The sequence below is a fragment of the Acomys russatus genome, chromosome 29 (genome assembly GCF_903995435.1).
Source record: "Acomys russatus chromosome 29, mAcoRus1.1, whole genome shotgun sequence".
NCBI classification, from domain to species: Eukaryota; Metazoa; Chordata; class Mammalia; order Rodentia; family Muridae; genus Acomys; species Acomys russatus.
The window spans coordinates 32192730-32211530 of NC_067165.1; the positions used below are offsets into that span (position 1 = coordinate 32192730).

The following is an 18801-nucleotide window of genomic DNA, read 5'->3' on the forward strand; positions in this document are numbered from 1 at the left end:
TTGCTAGTAGTGTGGCTCTGCGCCGCCGTGCCTGGCAGCACCACATATGTGCACATCTGTGAAATACTTCTTCCTCGCATACTTTTCCCACAACTATGCTCAGTTGTAAAACCTCTGTAACATCCTAGATAGTAGTAGTTCAGGCCTACCTAAAAACAGCATTGCTTGAATTGGTTTAGTAAAAAGAATGCTCAAAGTTTAAACATAAGAAATATTTCTATTTTGCCACTTTCAGGTCTGTCTATATTTTTCAAGAAGGGAAAATGGAGAATTCTAGAATCACCTCAGCTTTTTTCTTTTGCCTAAAGGAAATTGGAATTAATAGCAATATTAAATTTTTTTTTTTTTTAGCCTGACATGATACAGGTGTTGGGGGATTGGCAAGTGTCTTAGACTGCCTTGAAAATACTGTATTTTGGGCTGGAGAGATTGCTCAGAGGTTAAGAGCACTGGCTGCTCTTGCAAAGGTCCTGAGTTCAATTCCCAGCAACCACATGGTGGCTCAGAACCATCTATGAGATCTGGTGCCCTCTTCTGTTGTGCAAGCAAAAATGCGGTCAGAACACCGTATATATAATAAATCTTTTAGAAAAGACAAGACTGTATTTTAAGTCCATTTTATAGCACTGATGAGCAGCTTTGTGAGTGCTGTAATAGTCATACTGAGTACGCACATAGATTGCAAGGATGTGAAATAATTTTCAGACTAGGTGGGTTTTCTTTGGGTTTTGTTTTTTGTTTTGAAGCACGGTCTCATGAAGCCCAGGTTGGCCTCTTGCTTTGTATATACCTGAGGATGACTTTGAACTCATGATTTCCTGCCAAATAGCGTAGGTTCTTAAATTAGAGGTATACACCTCCTTGCACTACTTATTCATGTGGTCCTGAGGAAGGAATCGTGGGGGATGTTTGCACTATGCAGGTTTTCTACCCCCTGAGCTACACCCCAGACTCAGAGGAGCTCTTTGAACCATATACCAGTACTGTTGGCAGTTCAAATACTTCTGGAAGGGGCTCACTGCAGTTCTATCACTTTTTCTTTATACTTGCTTTTCAGACTGTAAATTCCTTTTAGGTTAAAGAAGTATAGAAGAGTGCACTTACTTAAAAGACTTGTAACCTGGTGTGGTGATGCACACCTTTGGGCAGAGGCTGGCAGATCTCTTGGCTTCAAGGCGGCCTCCAGGCCGAGAGCTGTGTAGGGAGACTTGCTGTTACTGCTCTCCCCACAGTGCTATGTGTGCGGTGCCCCATGGGCTCTGTCTTATTAAGGGTTTGTCGCTGATGAGGTTTGCACGAAGTCGCAGAATGTCCCTCCTGCTTGAGCCATCTAAGTGCTGCTATTTTTCCTAAGCCTTCTCACCCTTGATTGGTAAATGTGAGTTTTGAAATTGCCCTTCAGCCCTTTGCTCTGTAGACAGCTTCTGGACCAAGACTAATCTCTAAGTATAGTTTCTTCTTTTGTAAAACAGGGTCTCTCTCCTGGCAGGGCTAGGTACTTAATAAATGTCAACTGCCATTATTAATATGGTTTCTCAGAATCCCTTTACATAAGCACACAGATGCACCATTTTTCGTTTCGCCAGCATTTTATAAAGATAAGACAATAGTACATATTTGTTTCTAAACAGAAACATTATTACATGCTCACCTCTGAGAGCACGGACAGCTAAGGAACTTTCCGCTTCATTCACTGTAGGCTGTTGGAACTAGGGTATTGGGGGCTGATAGAGTTGGGCACAGCTCTCCCCACAGTCACTCGTAGTGCTTTTTGGAAAAGCTTGCTGAGCGTTCAGAACTGGCCTTCTGTTATAACTTCATATCTTACTTGCTGGGGTTCAGTTGGCATTCAGGCCAGGACTGCCCCTCAGATAGGGCATGCTTGCCATTCTTCGTCTCAGCCTAATGTGTGTCCGTGACACCTTCCCTGTGGTCATGGACATGTAATTACAAGATCTGTGTAGGCCACTGGTTGATCATACCTGAGGATCAGTGGAAACAGTTTTGTTCTTATAATTACGATACAATCATTGGAGAAACTGGATGAGTAAAATGGAGGGGGGGGGAGTGTCTCCAACCCTCAGATGGGAGTTACTCAGAGCTCTGTTATAAATGGACATCTGTTAAACATGCTGGACAGAGAGCACATGCATGTATAATGAGTGCATATTTCCCGTTTACTTTTGGTTTCTGCCCTGGCATCTTAATCTGAAAATGTGGCAGTGAGCACTTCCTACTCTTACCTTATGAGGCTGAGAAAGAGCAGACTTGTAGATGCCCTTGTAGATACTGTGCCTATCGCTTTCAGTGAATTCCAAAGCTGTATAGAATTCACCTTAGTGTGATGTGCTCCCTCTGCTCTGTGTGACAGTGTTCTCCTGCACAGACATACTGCACCGTAGTCACTTTTGTGGCTGCAGCCTGCATTGAGAGGAGAGTCTCTCAGCCTTGGCTGTCTTAGGGGAGAGCTGGATGCTTAAGGAAGCCCAAGCTGGGGACATCAGGGAGTTCCCCTCCCAGTGATTTCCCACGTCATTTACCTGGATTCAGATAATGAAGTTGTTAACACTCCTTGTTATTTCACTTGTGCCACCTTTATGGTTATCCTTTTTTGCTTTTATTTTCTCTGTACACAGATTATACATTGTGTATATATATATGTGTGCACACACACACATACACATATACACAATAAAACACACATATGATATAAAACACACACACACACAATCTTTTTCCACACAGAGGTCCAGCGAAGGAATTACTTGACCTTACCTTGGGTTCCCTTTAAGGAACTGCTTTACTTTTGAAGTAACAGATGATCGTGTTTCCACACTGCTTGTGTTATTGGTTAGAACCTTTTCTGAGAAGTAAAAGTTAATTTTGAAATTATCTTTGATGTTCAGTTGTCTGATGTCATTGATCATTAAAAGGGAATTTTAATAATTTAGTTTCTGCTTCTTTGCTTTGCTTCTGCCTGGACACAGGTGCACCCTTGCTAGAAACATAGTCACAGGGAGCAAGGCGGAGAAGAGCAAAGGTTGTTGCTGCTCCTAAAGGAGGTTGAGCCAATGTGGGTGTGGTGGCTCATGCTTCTAATCCCAGCATTCAGTAGGCTGAGGCAAGAGGAGCCAGAGCTCAGGGTACATAGTAGACGATTGGGAAAGATTTAGCTTTAGTTTCTGTAAGGTGTCCTCTTGTACTTGGGCCATCATTTGTGAATGGAATCCCTCTCTTCCTGCTAAATAAGCATCAGTGTCCTGGGGGCCAAGGACTAGTAAGTGTGACAGGAGAACAAGCAGGGCAGTGTTTTTGGAGTCCAATATTTTGGTCTGTCTCTTGCTGCCCCTAAGTGTGGATAAGAGATGAGAAAACTTGGCCTAAGGCAATACCTCTGTGGTTCAAAATTATTCTTTAAATTCTTTTTCTTTTCTCCCAGAAGAAAAGCCAAAACCAGAACCAGTGTTCCAGTCTCCCTCCACAGTCCTTAGGCTCGTGCTTAGTGGGGAGAAGAAAGAGCACACAAGCCAGATGCCCGAGACTGCTGCTGGAGAGTCCACCCCGGAGCCTCCTCGGCCTCCATCGCCCACCACCCTTCCTCCACTTGCCAGGAGTTCAGTTCCTTCCCCCACTTCTGCTGCCCTCAGCAGCCAACCACTATTCACTGCTGTTGTCGAGGACAAGTGTGAACTTTCTTCCTCAATAGAAGATGCACTTCCTGTGCCCAGCCCCACATCTTGCACAGCAGCCTCAGACCCTGCACTAACAGATGACAGTGATATATGCAAGAAACCCTGTAGTGTAGCACCTCATGACATTCAGCTGGTTTCTAGTACTAACCTAATTAATGAAATGAATGGAGTTGGTGAAAAATTATCAGCCAAGGAGAGCATTGTGGACATGGTGAGACAGGAGGTGCTGCCCTTGACTCTTGAATTGGAGATTCTGGAGCATCCCCAGGAAGACATGAAAGTGGAGTGTACTCCAGCTCCTGTCACCCCTTCCATGCTGCCTGCCTTCTCCCCAGCTCCTCCAACTCCCCCAGCTTCTCCTCCTTGCACCCCTGTCATCATTTCTGCCACTGCTCGTCCTCCTGTTGCTGCCACTGCAGTCCTGAGAGCCGCTGAAGAGGGAGAAACCATAAGAGCTTGCCTTAGCGAGGATGCAAATGAGCTACAGAACAAAATGGAGGCTGAGTCAGATGGGCAAACGGAAGAGCGTGTGGATTCTCAGAACTTAAGTTCCAGAAAGAGCCCTGCCCCAGGTAAGCTCTTCTGCCCTTAATGCTTTTATGCTTGCTGGCCATGAAGAAGAGGCCATGACGGAGTTATTTTTTAATTGGCTACTTTCCTTGACTTCCAGAAACATCAAATGAATGCTGAAATTCCTAGTCTGATTTCTTCAGTGGTGTGTTTGTTTTTTAGTACAGCCTGCAAAAGAGTTACTTCATTGTCTAAAATGCAAATGAGAATTCCCAAATACACTAAATGTCTCCAAGGTACATGTCGCTATACATATTGAGGATTTTTGTTTTCTTTTGTTTCGTTTTTAAAAAACTCATCCTTCAATGGGTTTTGTTCTTGTTGCTTGTTTTTTTGTTTTGTTTTTCCTTTTTTTTTTCTTTTTTCTTTTTTCTTTTTCTGTTACTACAAAGCTGGAGTGGAAACCAGCCTGGTCTATGGCTCCCAACCTATTCTTCTCAGAATTTCAAACCAGCCAACCAGTCCGTGACTGAAAGTCCTCCATGAAAGAGCTGCTGAGGGCACAAGCACTAGCACTGTTGGAGCATAGACCATCCCTTTGATCAGATGCCTTAGTCTTTCACTTTAGGCTGACAGTGATAGCATGTACCTAGAACCCTAGCACTCGGGAGATGGAGGCAGGAGGGCCATCACCTCAAATTCGAGCTTACCCTTTCTACAAAGTGACGTCCAGGCTGTCAGGGCTATATAGAGAAAAACCCCTGTCTCGATTAGACTGAAAAGAAAAAAAAAGGTTCTATTTTTGCTTTCAATTTTTATATAGTCGTTTTTATTCTGAAACTTTTATAGTCTTCCCCAACTCACACTGTTTTTTAGTAATCTCATCTAGGATCTGATGATTGCATGTTTTTTGTTTGTTTGGTTTTGTGTTTTTGTGAGTTTTTGTTTGTTTGTTTGGGTTTGATTTGGGTTTTGGTTTTTCAAGACAGGGTTTCTCTGTGTAGCCTTGTCTGTCCTGGAGTTGCTTTGTAGACCAGGCTGGCCTCGAACTCACAACGATCCGCCTGCCTCTGACTCCTGAGTGCTGGGATTAAAGGCGTGCACCACCACACCTGACAAGAGGAAGGCTTTCCTTTCTCTTTTCTTGATTGCGGTTTTTATCAATTAAAAAAATTAACATTTCTTTTTGGGTAAGAGTGTTTGCCTACATGTGTGGACGTGTACCCTATGCGTGTCTGTGGTGAGAAGCCGGTGTCAGACCTCCTTGGAGCTGGAGTTACAGATGGTTGTGCGTCTCCATGTAGGTGCTGGGAGACGAACCCCAGGTCCTCTGCAAAGCAGCCAATGCTCTTAACCGCTGAGTCATCGCTCCTGCATGAACCTTCCATCAGATTTTAATTCAACCTTTCAACAGTTTTACCACCAAAGTTTACCTGGAGCTTGTGGTCTGGTTCCACAGGGAGCAGCCCAGAATATATAAACACTGACTTATTGGAGTCAGCGCAGCCCTGTCCTGTGCTGTGTGTGTGGTCTGTGCTCAGTGCACTGGGCAGGTGAGAGTTGTTTTACTTAAGGTAGTTGGAGTGTTCCCTGGGCCTGGCAGGCCCCTCTCTCGCTTATCAACAGGTCCCCAGTTCTGCAAAGCTAGGTGCCACTTGTCTTTTCCTGAGAGCTTAGTAAATAAACTCAGTAAGAAAACTGGTCATGTCACACCCAACTTGTTTGTGCTTCTAGAAAGCACTTGATTGCACTGTTCCCTTGGGGCCCTGAGTGCATCAGGAGGCTGCAGCCTGTATAACTGAGAATTGCATGTGTGTCTATAGACTCAGACAAGTAGCAGAGACTGGCCAGAGTTTGTATGCATATTTAACTTGATTGGCAGACTCTTTGCTAGTGGGGTGCTCTTTGGCAAGTCTTGGGAGTCTTTATGTTGGTTTCTGGGTTTTTGAGACTGGTGTCTCAGAACAAAGCTCAGCTGCCCTCAGATGCACTCTGTAGCTGAAGATGACTTTAAAACTCCTAATCTTCCTGCCTCCACCTTCCAAGCACTAGATTTGCATGCATGCATACCCACACCTGGCAGTTTTTGTATAGTTGATAGTAAAAGTAGGTGGTTTCTAATCTGAAAAAAAAAAAAAATCTGTGGTACACCCAGAAATGGGATCGGTTTTGTGGAGAGCCAGCAGTGCATGTGATTGATGCCATTAACTTGAACTTGGCCCTTTTAAAACAAGTGATTTTGATCGAACCATTGCTCGAAGTTTTGCTGCAGGGAACTTTCTTTTTATCATCAGTTAACCTTATAGTGCAATTTCTCTGGATTTTTTTTTATCATAAATTTGTAAACTCGTTTTCAGGTTAAATTTTTCTGGTTGTAGGTTGAAGGAAAGTCCATCTGACCCAGTTGTGTTGATTTCACCTGTCACATGTCCTAGGGAACAAAGTATATCCCTAATGTACATTCAGACCTCCTCAGTGAGGCCTTCTTTAAGCTAGAGAGGGAGGTGGCCTCCCCTGTGTTTGCTCTTTCTGCTATAGGAGCCCCTCTTTGGCTAGTTTCCAGGAACTTGAGGCTCCTGTCCAGCAGAGATTGGGTTTCCAGGTTCTGGGAGCTGTAAAGTGGAAGGCATATTTACTATGTGGAAGTAAGATCGAGTGTTTGAAGACATCAATCACTGGCTGTTTGTGCTCTTTTTGGTTTGAACTTGTATGAAAGAGAATATTGTAACACAGAATGAAGAATAAGTAATAATATTGCCTTAATTTCAGCTGTGAGAAAATATACATTCCGAGAAATAAAAATAAATCAGCTTGACCAGTGAAGGTGAACTACGGCCCTAAGGATTTCTTTCTTTTCCTTACCTTTGCCTGTCTTCCTCAGATAGTATTTAATGTGTCACTGAACGATGATTCCAAGGTGTGGGTCCAGTAGTAGAGGAATTTTAATTCAGAACATGGCTGCTTTATGTGATCCGGCTGGCAGGAGATCATATCCAAAGAAAGAACCAGGTCTGTGCGATCTGGCTTGACTACAAACACGCCTTTAATCCACGAGACGAGCAAGCAGATCTGAGTTCAAGGCCAGCCTGGTATTGAGCAAGTATCAGGTAAAGAAAAGCTGAAGTCCAGGCATGGTGGTACCTTTAATCCCAAACAATGAAGGGAAAGTTAGTTTGTAGAAGGAAGCACCATGTTTGAAAGTGAAGCTTAATTGAGTGGCAGAAAAAAGTAATGAATCAGAGAAAAAAAAAAAAAATGAGAAAACAGGATACACCCAACTCTGAGGAGAAGAGAGAGGAAAGAGAAGCTACTTACAACGTAATGCAGAGAGGAAGAGGGTTTTATTGGGATGGTAATAGATTGGTTGTAGAGGCAGAACAAGCTACACTCAGGAGAAGACCAAAGAGCCAGAGGGGGAGGACGAGCCAGGGATTAGAACAGATTGCTGGAGTTATTTTGAGGCCAAGAAGAACAATTTAAGAGGCCAAGAAAAAAAAGGCTGATTGAATAAGTTAGTTGATATGGCAGCATGCTTGTAATACCAACAGTTAGAAGGCCAGCATAAGGTGGCTGCAGGTCAGAGTCCAGCCCTGACTACATGGCAAATTCTAGGTCAGCCAGTGCTACATAGCAAGATACTGCTTCAGAGAAAACCAAACCGAGAAATGACGGTGAAAGACGGTCTCATAGAGACAGTCCGTCTTTTCTTGAACTGTTTTTTACAGGAATTTGGGGAGTGGTGGTGTTTGAGATGTCTCAAACTATATTCCTGGCAATTACAGAAATCATTGTGTAGGTCAGGCTGGCCTCTCACACAGATCATCCTGCCTGGAATTCCACATGTGTTAATGGATCTTTGAATAATTGCCGTGGCAGTGGAGAGTATGTTTTTTTAACAAAATCTCAAATGTCTGAATTTACCAATAAAGATGCTGGAGCCAGATGCTGGGTTGAAAGCCTGCTAGCTCAGAGGGGCAGAGAAAGCACCCAGTGACTTTCCTCCTCAGCCAGCGTCCCAGAAAGAAGAAAACCTTTTTCCCCACACCATTTCTAAAAACCTTTGAACTGAATGTCCCTCCCTTTTACTTCTTGTTCATCTGTCCATCCGTCCTCCTGACGTCTCTTACTCTGTTTTTTTCCTATGTTCACTCCCTGTCAACTGGCTGCTTGCTCCACCTTTTGACCTATGGTTGACTTTAATCTTGTTCAAGCAGAAAGCTCTTGGATTAAAGGTGTGTGCTAAGGCTGAGTCACACCACAACTAGACAGAGACTTTTCTAGTAAGCACCACAATCTTGAGGTTCACATTGTAATCAAAATATCCTGCAACAAATATGTCCTTTAGCATGCAGATGGGCTTATAATGAAGCTACACGTGTCTGCAGTCACTCCTTTTCTATTTCACAGTAATATACCTAACAATTTTGTGTCTTTATAAAGCCTTCTCTCCGGTATTATGCTTGCTGATGAAGCATTTGTTTCATTTTCCTTTTTTTAAGTAGGTAGGATCATTAGGTATAATTTATATGTGATAAGATATACACTTCTGACAGTTTGTAATGCCACAGTCATGTGTATTCACCACTGCTGCCGGTTCCCCCCCCCCCCCCATAAACTCTGACCTTCCTTGATGGTTATCAGATATCTCAGGTGTTACCTCCAGAAGCTTGTTGACTGACCATTCCTGATGAAAACCCCTTCGTGATGGGTCTTAGGGTTTCTGTTACTTTGACAAGCAGCAATAGGAACTCCGGGGGTGGGTTTTTTCAGATTGTAATTCATCATCCAGGGAAATCAGGGCAGAAATATGCAGAATCTAATGCAGAGGTCATGGAGGAGAGCTGCCTACTGGCTTTTCATTCCTGGCTTGCTCAGTTTTCCTTCTCATGTTCCCCAGGACCAACTTGGCCAGGAGTGATGTTACTACCAGGCTTTCACACATCAACCACCTAGAAAATGCCCTGTGGGTTTTCCCATCGGCTAATCTGATGGGGACATTTTTCTCAATTAAGGGTCCCTCTTCCCAAAAGACTCTAGTGTGTGTCTGGTTGACTTAAAACTAGCAGCACATATTAGATCTGTGGTTTTATTTTTTAAGATTTATTTATTATGTACGCCCGAAGAGGGCATCAGATGACATTATAGATGGTTGTGAGCCACCATGTGGCTAACTGGGAATTGAACTCAGGACCTCTGGAAGAACAGGTGGTGCTCTTAACCACTCAGCCATATCTAGCCCCCTGTGGTTTCAGGGTTATGTTATGTGATTAAATGCAACTTCAACAACAACAGCACCAGAGCCTTAAACTCCTAACATGTATTCTCCTCATAACGTGGGCCTGCTGAGCAGTCTGTCAGTAGTTTAGTACTTCGTCTTTCCCTTGTATTAAGGGCCGAAATATTTTCTTCTTGCTGATAATGTACAAAAGTGTGAAATTGATCCCTTTTGAAAAACAACTGGATGCAGGGGCATTGACACAGTGTCTCACTTTGTAGCCTTGGAACTGCTATGTAGACCAGGGTGGCTTTGAACCCAGAGATCCGCCTGCCTCTGCCTTCCGAGTACTGAGATTAAGGACTGGCTCCTGGAAAATAGTAATCTGGCAGGAAGAAGTGAACATAAATCCCTATAATATTGTGACTTTGATTAAAGGTTTTCTACACATTATGTCATTTTAACATCACAGTAAACTTATTAAGCTGACATCTGCTTCAGAAGGATCTAGAAGGTGTGCAGTAGCATAATGAATTGTTTATTCAGACCTGAAAGGACAACTCTGGATGAACCTTGAAAACATGCCAAGTAGAAAATGTCACAAAAGACCACTTATTACTACATTTATAAGGAACATCCAGAAGAAAATGGAGTGTTACCAGGTTTGGGGAGGCAAATAGTGTTTTCACAATACTGTGAATATAATACAAGTCATTGTAGTTTACTCCTAGTTTTATGGTACATGAAAATGTGGGGGTGTACATCTGGTTAGGGAAACTGTAGCTTGGCAATACAGGAAATGTGTTGCATGAGTAACGCCATGAGTGACTTACCTGAAGCACAGCCAGGCCCTGCCATTCCACACGTGCTGTGCCTGAGAATCCTTACTCAGCTCCAGAGCCCAAGAGCCTTTCTCCTCTCTGAGGTAGCTATTGAGTATTCCCCTTAAAGACACCAATAGGCTGTGATCTCACAAATGAGGGGCTTGATGGGGCAGGAACGCAGCAGTAGTCCTTGTACTCAAACCCAGAAGGCTCTGTCTTTGGAGAAGCGACGAGTGCCCCTTCCTGGGCGTGCAACTCAGCCCTGTGTGTTTGCCTTGGTTGAGCCACCCTTCCTTCTGCTCAGCACCCATGCTCAGTGACTGAGAACTGTGTCCAGACTGCCTTTGTCTTCTCAGATTTCTTGAAACATTTTCAGTACACATTTCCCAGGAAAGCCTTCCATATAAAATGTTGCTTCTGGATGTATCTCTGTCTGGTAGTCTGAATAGGAATGCCCCCCCCCCCCCCCCGACTTATGTATTTGAATGCTGGCACTTGGGGAGTGGCACTAGCAGGAGGTGTGGCCTTGTTGGAGGAAGTATGTGACTGTGAGGGCGGGCTCTGAGGTCTCCTATGCTCAAGCTCCACCCAGTGTGGAAAACAGTCCCCTTTGGCTGCCTGCACATGAAAATGTAGAACTCTCAGCTCCTCCAGCACCATGTCTGCCTGCACGCTGCCATGCTTCCCACCATGATAATGGACTAACCTGGCTCAGTCTGCTTCTTAAATTACATCTGTATGTAACCGATCCTCTTAAATCACATATCCTGTAAAAGAAATTCTAGACTTCTGCCATCAAAATTTTAAATTACTAGGGGATTCGTGGGAGTAACAAGGGTGCAAGGAAGGGTAAGAGGTGGGTGGGGAGTGAAAGGGCGGAATGAGCTGGAAATGCATTATATACATGTGTGAGTGCCATGAAAGTACTCATGTACCACTAGCTTATGTTACTTTGAATTCTTTCAGAGGCCTCTTGAATTTGAGGCCTACATAGTGAGTTTCAGGACAGCCAAAGATACATAGGACAGGAAAGCTACTTAGTGGGACCTTGTCTCAAAGCAAACGTCCCACCCCTCTAAAAAAAAAAAAAAAAACAAAAACAGTTGAATAGACAGAAGATGTTGGTAGTTAAAAGTCAGTTGTTTCCCACTGTACATTTCAAAAGCATAGTAAAGACTTACTACAAACAATTCTGTGCCTGGAAATTTGATAAATCAAGAAACTAATTCCCAGAGAGATACAAACTATCAAAATTTACACAAAAAGAAATTGGTGTGTAAAGGGCCATGTCTACTAAATATATTGAGTCAATGATTTATAATACTCCAAATAACAGATAACAAAGAAAATGTTTTCCAGGGAGAATTTTCAGCATCTTAATAATCTGTTCGTGTTGGTCTTTTCTTAATTATTCTTCTGCTGTGATAAAGCACCTCAGCCTTCTCGCAGGAACTGTGCTGACCCTGTGTGTCCAGTTTCCCATTGATGCCCAGCCCGTGTGTGTAATGCAAGTAGCACCTGCTACTTACTTAGCACACTAAGGCAACGAATTAAAGCAAAATCGTTCCTGTGTAAGGGTGCTTAGTGTTTCCTGAGAGGCACAGTGCTGCCTAGGAGCTATTATCCCTGCTGTGACCTGATAGCAGAGACTATTCCAGAACTGCTACGTTTTAATTATCTTTAGCATTGGACTCCAACGAATTTCAGTGGTGTGTGAAATATTTAAGGGGAAAACCAGTTTATTCTAACATTCCTCAGACCTGCAGTTTTTATATGTGACTACATTATGTACACTTCAGTGTTACGAATGGGAAAGGTGTAAGCATTCCTCAGAAATGTGTCTTGTGTATGGTTGGGGTTTTGTTTTTGTTTTGGTGGGGGGAGTGGCGCACTGGAGGTTGAAGCTTTCTGCTTGCTAGTTACCAAGTTGCCTCCTCCTGCCCAGCATTTATTTTGTGTAATTGTTTTGACATGTATAGATTCTCTCAGTTGAATTTATATGTATAGTTTTTGTTATTTGTGGGAGGAGGGGAAGGGGGAGAGATGAGTGAATGAGAGAGAGGTCACAGGACAGCTTATCTCCTTCCACTGTGGGTTCAGGGAATGGAACTCAAGTCAGCAGGTCTCCACAGCAAGAGCTTTTAGCTGCTGAACCACTTGCCCCTCAAGTCAAACTGTTGATTACAGCAAACACTTACTTTCTTAGATTCATGGTGTTGTATTGTTTGTTTCAAGAAACAACTTGAGCAGCTGCCATTGCATTAAGTGGTGCTGGCATTTCCTGCAGGTCTGGTGACAGCATGGGCTTCCTGGCAACTGTAGGCTTTATTGGGTATTGAGCTCAACCTGGAGTCCTGTGCGTGTAGTCTTGTGCTCTCCTTCTGAGCTATGCCTCCAGCCCCTGTTTATTTGTAAATACATTAGAATAGCTTTTGGTTCCCTCTTCTCACCAATATTTAGGACATAGGAGGAGAAAACAATCAAATTTTATACTGTCACAAAACCCCAGGGATCCTGGTGGCCTGACTATATGACTGTTACTAGATCCATGCTCATGTCACTTTGTAGAAAGTCTGGGATTAAATTGAATAGCAATCTGATTTCATTGTTGCCCTTACCAAATTTCTTACCTTCTGACCTTTGAACTCCTGAAGTGACTGAAGTCCCTTTCCTCTGAGTGGTTTTCTGTAGAGACAGGTGTATGAATCCTGAGACAGGCAAGGTAAAGAGCTGTGGGGTGCTGGTGACCTTCACTGGGATGTATGGTGCTTCTGAAGGCTGGTGACCTCCGCTGGGATGTGTGGTGCTTCTCAAGGTTTCTCTGAGTAAAAAGTCTTGACAGCCTGCACTTTGTATGGCCCAGGTGTGGAGTCAGATGAGCAGAAGGGACGGTTTCCCATATGGGTTTCCATATTTGTGGTGTCCATCTCACTCAGAGATGGAGAGCATCTTAGAGGGAAGCTGATTATCTGTGCTGCAGTCTCTTCTCTGAATTACAAGTTGATGCTGGACTCACCCTCTCATCTGCATCTGAACTAGATTTTACCTTGAATTAAACTGCACTCAGGGGGTTGGAGAGATGGCTCAGCAGTTAAGAGCACTGTCTGCTCTTCCAGAGGTCTTGAGTTCAATTCCCAGCAACAACATGGTGGCTCACAACCATCTATAATGAGGTCTGATGCCCTCGTCTGGCCTGCAGCACATGCAGGCAGAAAACTGTATATGTAATAAATGAATAAATCTTTAAAAATAAATAAACTGCAGTCAATTTGGTGGTGGTAAAAGGAGCACTAAAGTACTTATTAAGTGCAGACAAGCCTAGGAAGCTGCCTGAAGAGCTATAAAAATATGCAGAGACTTCAGAAATATTCCAGTGGTCCAGCTGCAGTGATCTGAGGTCTGACTAATGGCAGAATTGCCGGTGGGTTGCTCTTTGCTTCGCATTCTGGAACAAACCCGCTTTGAGTCATGTTACCAGTTCATTTGCCTAAAGTGTGCCATAGGCTAACAGGCCAAGCATACTCCTCACACTTTTCTCCTTTGCCGAGTTCCATACCCCACCTTCTGCCAGTAACAAAGATGAAGAAAGCAGGCTGGAATGGAGCTGGAACTCAGACCAAAAGAGCAAGAACAGAGGAGAGGTGTGTGATGTGTGGAGGACAAGGCTTTTGCAAGTAAAAGCTGTGTGCTTTAATTCCCACCCCACGTTTTACTACCGGGGCTATTCTGTTTGCTGAAGATTCCTCACTCTAAAGTAGCGATGGGTACATTGTAGCTGTGTCCATCTGTCTGTAACAAAGACTCAGCCAGCTACCGCCTTACATGTACTTTGATTGTAAGTCACTCCTTTCCTGGCTGCAGGAGGCACAGGCTGTTCTTGGCTAGGTGCTGGTTTAGATGGGCTGTGGCTCACTGCAACACACTTAAAGTTGCATGCAGACTAGTAAGGACACAGTGAATGGCACAATAGAGTGGAAAATGGACCTGATAGTTACCCAAAAACAGAAGCTAAATTTTCAGCTGATGTGCTTCAGCAGAGAAATGAAGGGTCTTGAAGAGGAGGTCCTAAGCTTAGCACCCTAGTGGTTTGTTTCACTTTCATGTGAGTGAATTCATTTCAGAATTAATCCTTGTAATAACTGTGTAAGATTAAAGGAATCTTACACAAGACTTATGAGTCCAGTCAACTGAAATTGTTACTTAACAGTCCTGAAATGGAAAGCAGAACTCTGTGCCTGTTGGAATGCAGTCTGAGCCACCTCAGTATTGTACACTGCAAATACAGCCCGACTGATATTCAGAGGATAGACGGTAATCAGGGAATGGAGCTTTTGATTAAAGTGCTTTGTTTGGTACTGTCAGTTAGATGCAAACACCATGGATTGGGGGAACATGCCATGAAATGAAGAGCTAACGCCAGTCTCAGCCATGTAGCTAAAAGGGACTGGGGAAACGGTCCCAGGAAGTTGCCAGGCAGAACAGGCCTGATGTACTTCAGGCTGTGGTGCCTGTGCCAGCTCCTCCTGCTGCTCCTGTAACTGCTGCTGCGGGCAGTGGAGTGCTGTGATGAGACACACGCAGATGCAGCAGTAAGCAGCTATATGTACGTGACTGCAGAACTCATGCTGGGGTCCACTTGGTGGCTGGGGACTAATCTGCCTGAGATGGTAGTCCTGTGGCCTCATCATGGCGTGGAACCCAACAGCTGTTGTTTGGGCACTGGGATCAGCTTCTATAGAGAGGCCACTACAGAGGTGGTGTGGCAATTCAGCTTACATTTGGAATTTCTTACAGAGTAATGATTTTCCTACAAATTAAATTGCCCAATATATTCTTTACGTTTTCATGCTCTCTCAAATACAAATTACACACATTTTCATCACCATGTCTGTTTAGATGATCCCAAAGGCCTGTTTCCAGGAAAAGCAGAAACATGGGCTATTTAAGATGAGCGTTAATGAAGCCAGGTGTGGTGGTGCAGGCCTTTAATCCCAGCACTAGGGAGGCAGAGGCAGGCAGGTCTCTGAGTTCGAGGCCAGCCTGGTCTACAAAACGAGTCCAGGACAGCCAAGGCTACACAGAGAAACCCTGTCTCAACAAAAACAAAACAAAAAAGGTCACGTTATACAGCAGGTGTAACAATACAGGGTCTCTCTGTGATGTAGAATCATGGATTCTAAAGCAAAGAGCCATGGCATAAAACACACCTGCTGTCTTAGGGTCTCTGCAGGTCAGGGCTTTGAGGCTAAATGGAAGCAAAAGCAAACCCGAGACCTCCTTGTTTTGGTCAGGACAGAAGAAATAGAGTAAACGAGAATCTGATGATTTTTGCAGTAATACCTGAACCATGTAAATATTCACAAAGGCTCATTTTGCTTAGAATTCTAATTCAGTTCTCTTTACAAAATAGCTTAATTCAAAGAAAACACTTCTATGAGGGCCAGTGAGATGGCTCAACAGGTAAAGGGGCTTGCAGTGTGAGCCTGGCAACCTGAATTTGATCCCCAGAACCCACCTAATGGTGCTAAGAGAGAAAGAACCACAGAATTATCCTCTGACCTCTGGACACATACATTTGTACTCACACACAATAATAAATAAACAATTTAAAGTGATTTTTCAAAGCTATTAACTTTCTGTACTTGGAAATTGGTACTATGTTTCTCTCTGTGGACCAGTGTCACTCAGGCAGCCCCCATTTTTTGTTGCCTTTCTGTGGAACATGCCTGCTTCCCCCACTCTGATGTAATTCATTTCTTTGCCTTTTCTGCAGAGCTATCAGTAAGCTGTCCATTCATTAACAAAAATTAGGGGAAATGCTTGTTTGTTTGTTTGTTTTGTTTGTTTTCCCTTCTTTGAACCAGATAGCTCACATGTAGCTCTGACTTGCCTGGAACTCACTATGTAAGCTAAGCCTAGCTTTGAATTTACAGATATTTCCCTGTTTTTTGCCTTCCAAGTGCTGGTTTAAACAGTGTGCACAATCAGCAAGTAAATATTTTTTTTACTCAAGTGTCCACTTGAAGATTAATTCATAGGGATTTTCCAAGAGTTTTACTACTTTATCAAAATGTTATGCAGTTGGTCAAAATTGTGTCTGTCAAATGACCTCTTTTCCAGTTTTAATTGTGCAGCTTCTCCAGTTATCTCCGGAAGGCTAGCTATATCCATCACAGTACACCATAGGGTTCCCGGTCTCCATAGCCCCATCATCAACAGAAAAGAACCTTCTAGCAGGCTTCTCTAAGCAAGGCTTTGCCTTGTTTCTAATAGTTCTTTATGATCTCAACATCTGTAACTAGAACAAAATAGTAGCTTACCTGCCCCGCAGGCGATCTGGGTGGCGTGGGCTCCTGCTCTTCTGAGCACACCTCTGTGTAGCCTGAGCTGGTTTGGGGCTTGTTCTCCTCAGCCTTCTGAGTGCTTCAGTCCCACCCCTGACTTTTATTTCATTTTTCCCTTAAAAGTATATTTTGTAAAGATAGCATATATTCATTGGTGAAATATCTGTATAAAGTCATGGTTAGTAAGATTGTGTATTTTGTCTTGGCAAAAAGGACATCAGGAAGCAAGAAGTAAAGTTTACCGCTCCGGGCAGTCGTGGTGCATCCCTTTGATCCAAGCAGTTGAGAGGCAGAGGCAGGTGGATCTCTTGAGTTCAAGGCCAGCCTGGTCTACAGATTTCTAGAACAGCCAAGGCTACACAAAGAAGCCTTGTCTCAAAGCAAACAAACAAACAAACAAAAGATTAATTACTGCCCACATGGTGGCACACAACTTTAACCCCAGCACTTAGGAGGCAGAGGCAGGCAGATCTCTCTGGGTTTGAGGCCAGCCTAGTCTACAAAGTGTGGTCCTCTGGTCTGCTTACAGGCATGCACCCTCCCACACATGTGCACCATACACTCCGGTACCCCATGCAAACAACAGCCATAGAATGCGTATTTGAAGATAGTCATTTACAAATCCTACAGCAAGCCCCAGTGAGTTCGCCTTGAGATTATAACCTGCAAATGAGACCAACTCGTACATTCTCCTCCCCTACTTCAAGTTCCCAGAGGAAAAAGCCACCCGTGTTAAAAGGCTCTACAAGGCAAACGGAACTTCCGTGAACAGGGAAAACTGAACGTGGCAGGCTCCAAGCCAAGCTGCCCTGGACTGTCTTTAACTCTCTTAATAAACTATTCACTGTCCACCTCTGTGTTTGACCTAAGTTCCTTGTGACCATTAGGGAATAATTCTGGGATGTTTGAACCAACCATTATCTTCTACTAATCCAGGGGAAAGGATGTCATCAGCCAGCCAGTGGAGCTTACCTAAAATCTCCATCAGTGTTTTTGAAGAGTGACATTCTTTTGTTCTTTAAGTACAGAAAAGTCACAGAACTCAACCTGGCACAGAGAAACCCTGTCTCAAAAAATAAAAAACTAAAAAATACAGTATTACCCTCGTGTGTGTGTATGAGTGTGAGTGTTTGAGAGGGGTCGGTATCTCTTGACTCTGCTTAACTTTTGCTGGCTTCTATCTCAGAGATCCAGCTTGCTTTGCCTTTGCTGAGATTAAAGGCATATGTCACTATTCCCGTCCCCTCATTTTTCTTTTTTCAATCAATTTTGAGAAATAGATTATTGAATACCCCTGAGAGTAGGAGAAATGCAAAAGTTATGTGAAATAGAATGTAAGTTTAGCTTTGGGGTAATAAATACAGTAATAAAAATGAATACATAAAAGGCGTGAGGTGTGCTTATTTTGTTTCTCTTGGTGTATTTCCAGAGTAACATTGGAGGTATGAACAAGTGTGTGGTTTTGTAGCAAGAAAAACAGCAAGTCATAAGGGTTGTTCAAAGGGGATGGTGTGTACATCTCTGGAACGCTGTACTGCTGTTCTAAAATATAACTATAGATCCCTCAGAGCTAGAGTTGCAGACATATGTGGGGTGCCTGGCATAATAGGTAGGTGCTCCGTTCTGCAGGCTCTTAACCTCCAGCCTCGGGGATACTTTTTTAACAACTGAGGTGAAAAACAGGTGTCTTCCTAATTTGCCCTCGCTTACACACAAGCAGTGTGTGAACAGTGTGTGTGAGCTGCCAAGTAAACTCTGGGTCCTTTTGAAGAGCAGCAGTGCTGCTAACCACTGAGCCATCTCACTCACACCCAAAAGGCCTTTTTGATTACATGTTGTCTAGTGGGCTCCTGTCCATCTGAAGAGGCTTAATTTACCATACCACAAGGGCACTTTTGCCATGCACAGGTACACAGGCCATAAGGCTGAGGCATGAGCACTTTGGGTGAGGTTTTATTCTGCATAGCATACTGCAAAGCTGGAATTTAGATGAAAAGTTAAAACACGAATTGAATATATTGTGAAAGAAAAGTATCTATATTGTTGCCTCAGCATTCACCTTCGGGAACTATTAAAAGACAATAAAATTAAACTCAAAGGGGAAATTTAAAAGAAAATTAGAGGTACAATGTAAAATACAGAGAGAAAAAATCCTAAGGTTGTTATTGAAAGTACCTATAGAATTCACCTAGATGTTACTCTAGTTAACTTTGGTG

At 43.5% G+C, this 18801-nt stretch overlaps 1 protein-coding gene across 21 annotated transcripts in view; it reads left to right on the forward strand.

Moving 5' to 3' along the window:
• Eif4g3 (eukaryotic translation initiation factor 4 gamma 3) overlaps positions 1–18801 on the forward strand; it is a 229760-nt gene that overhangs the window by 134362 nt on the left and 76597 nt on the right. For 19 of the 21 annotated variants that reach the window (XR_007833431.1, XM_051171468.1, XM_051171470.1 and 16 more), the window contains one exon: positions 3440–4264. Coding sequence is in view for 20 of the 21 variants with exons in the window: in XM_051171468.1 (XP_051027425.1) it covers positions 3440–4264 (825 nt within the window). In the remaining variant the exon portion in view is untranslated. The remainder of the gene's footprint in view (positions 1–3439; positions 4265–18801) is intronic. The other 2 variants (XM_051171449.1, XM_051171450.1) reach the window with 1 other exon arrangement.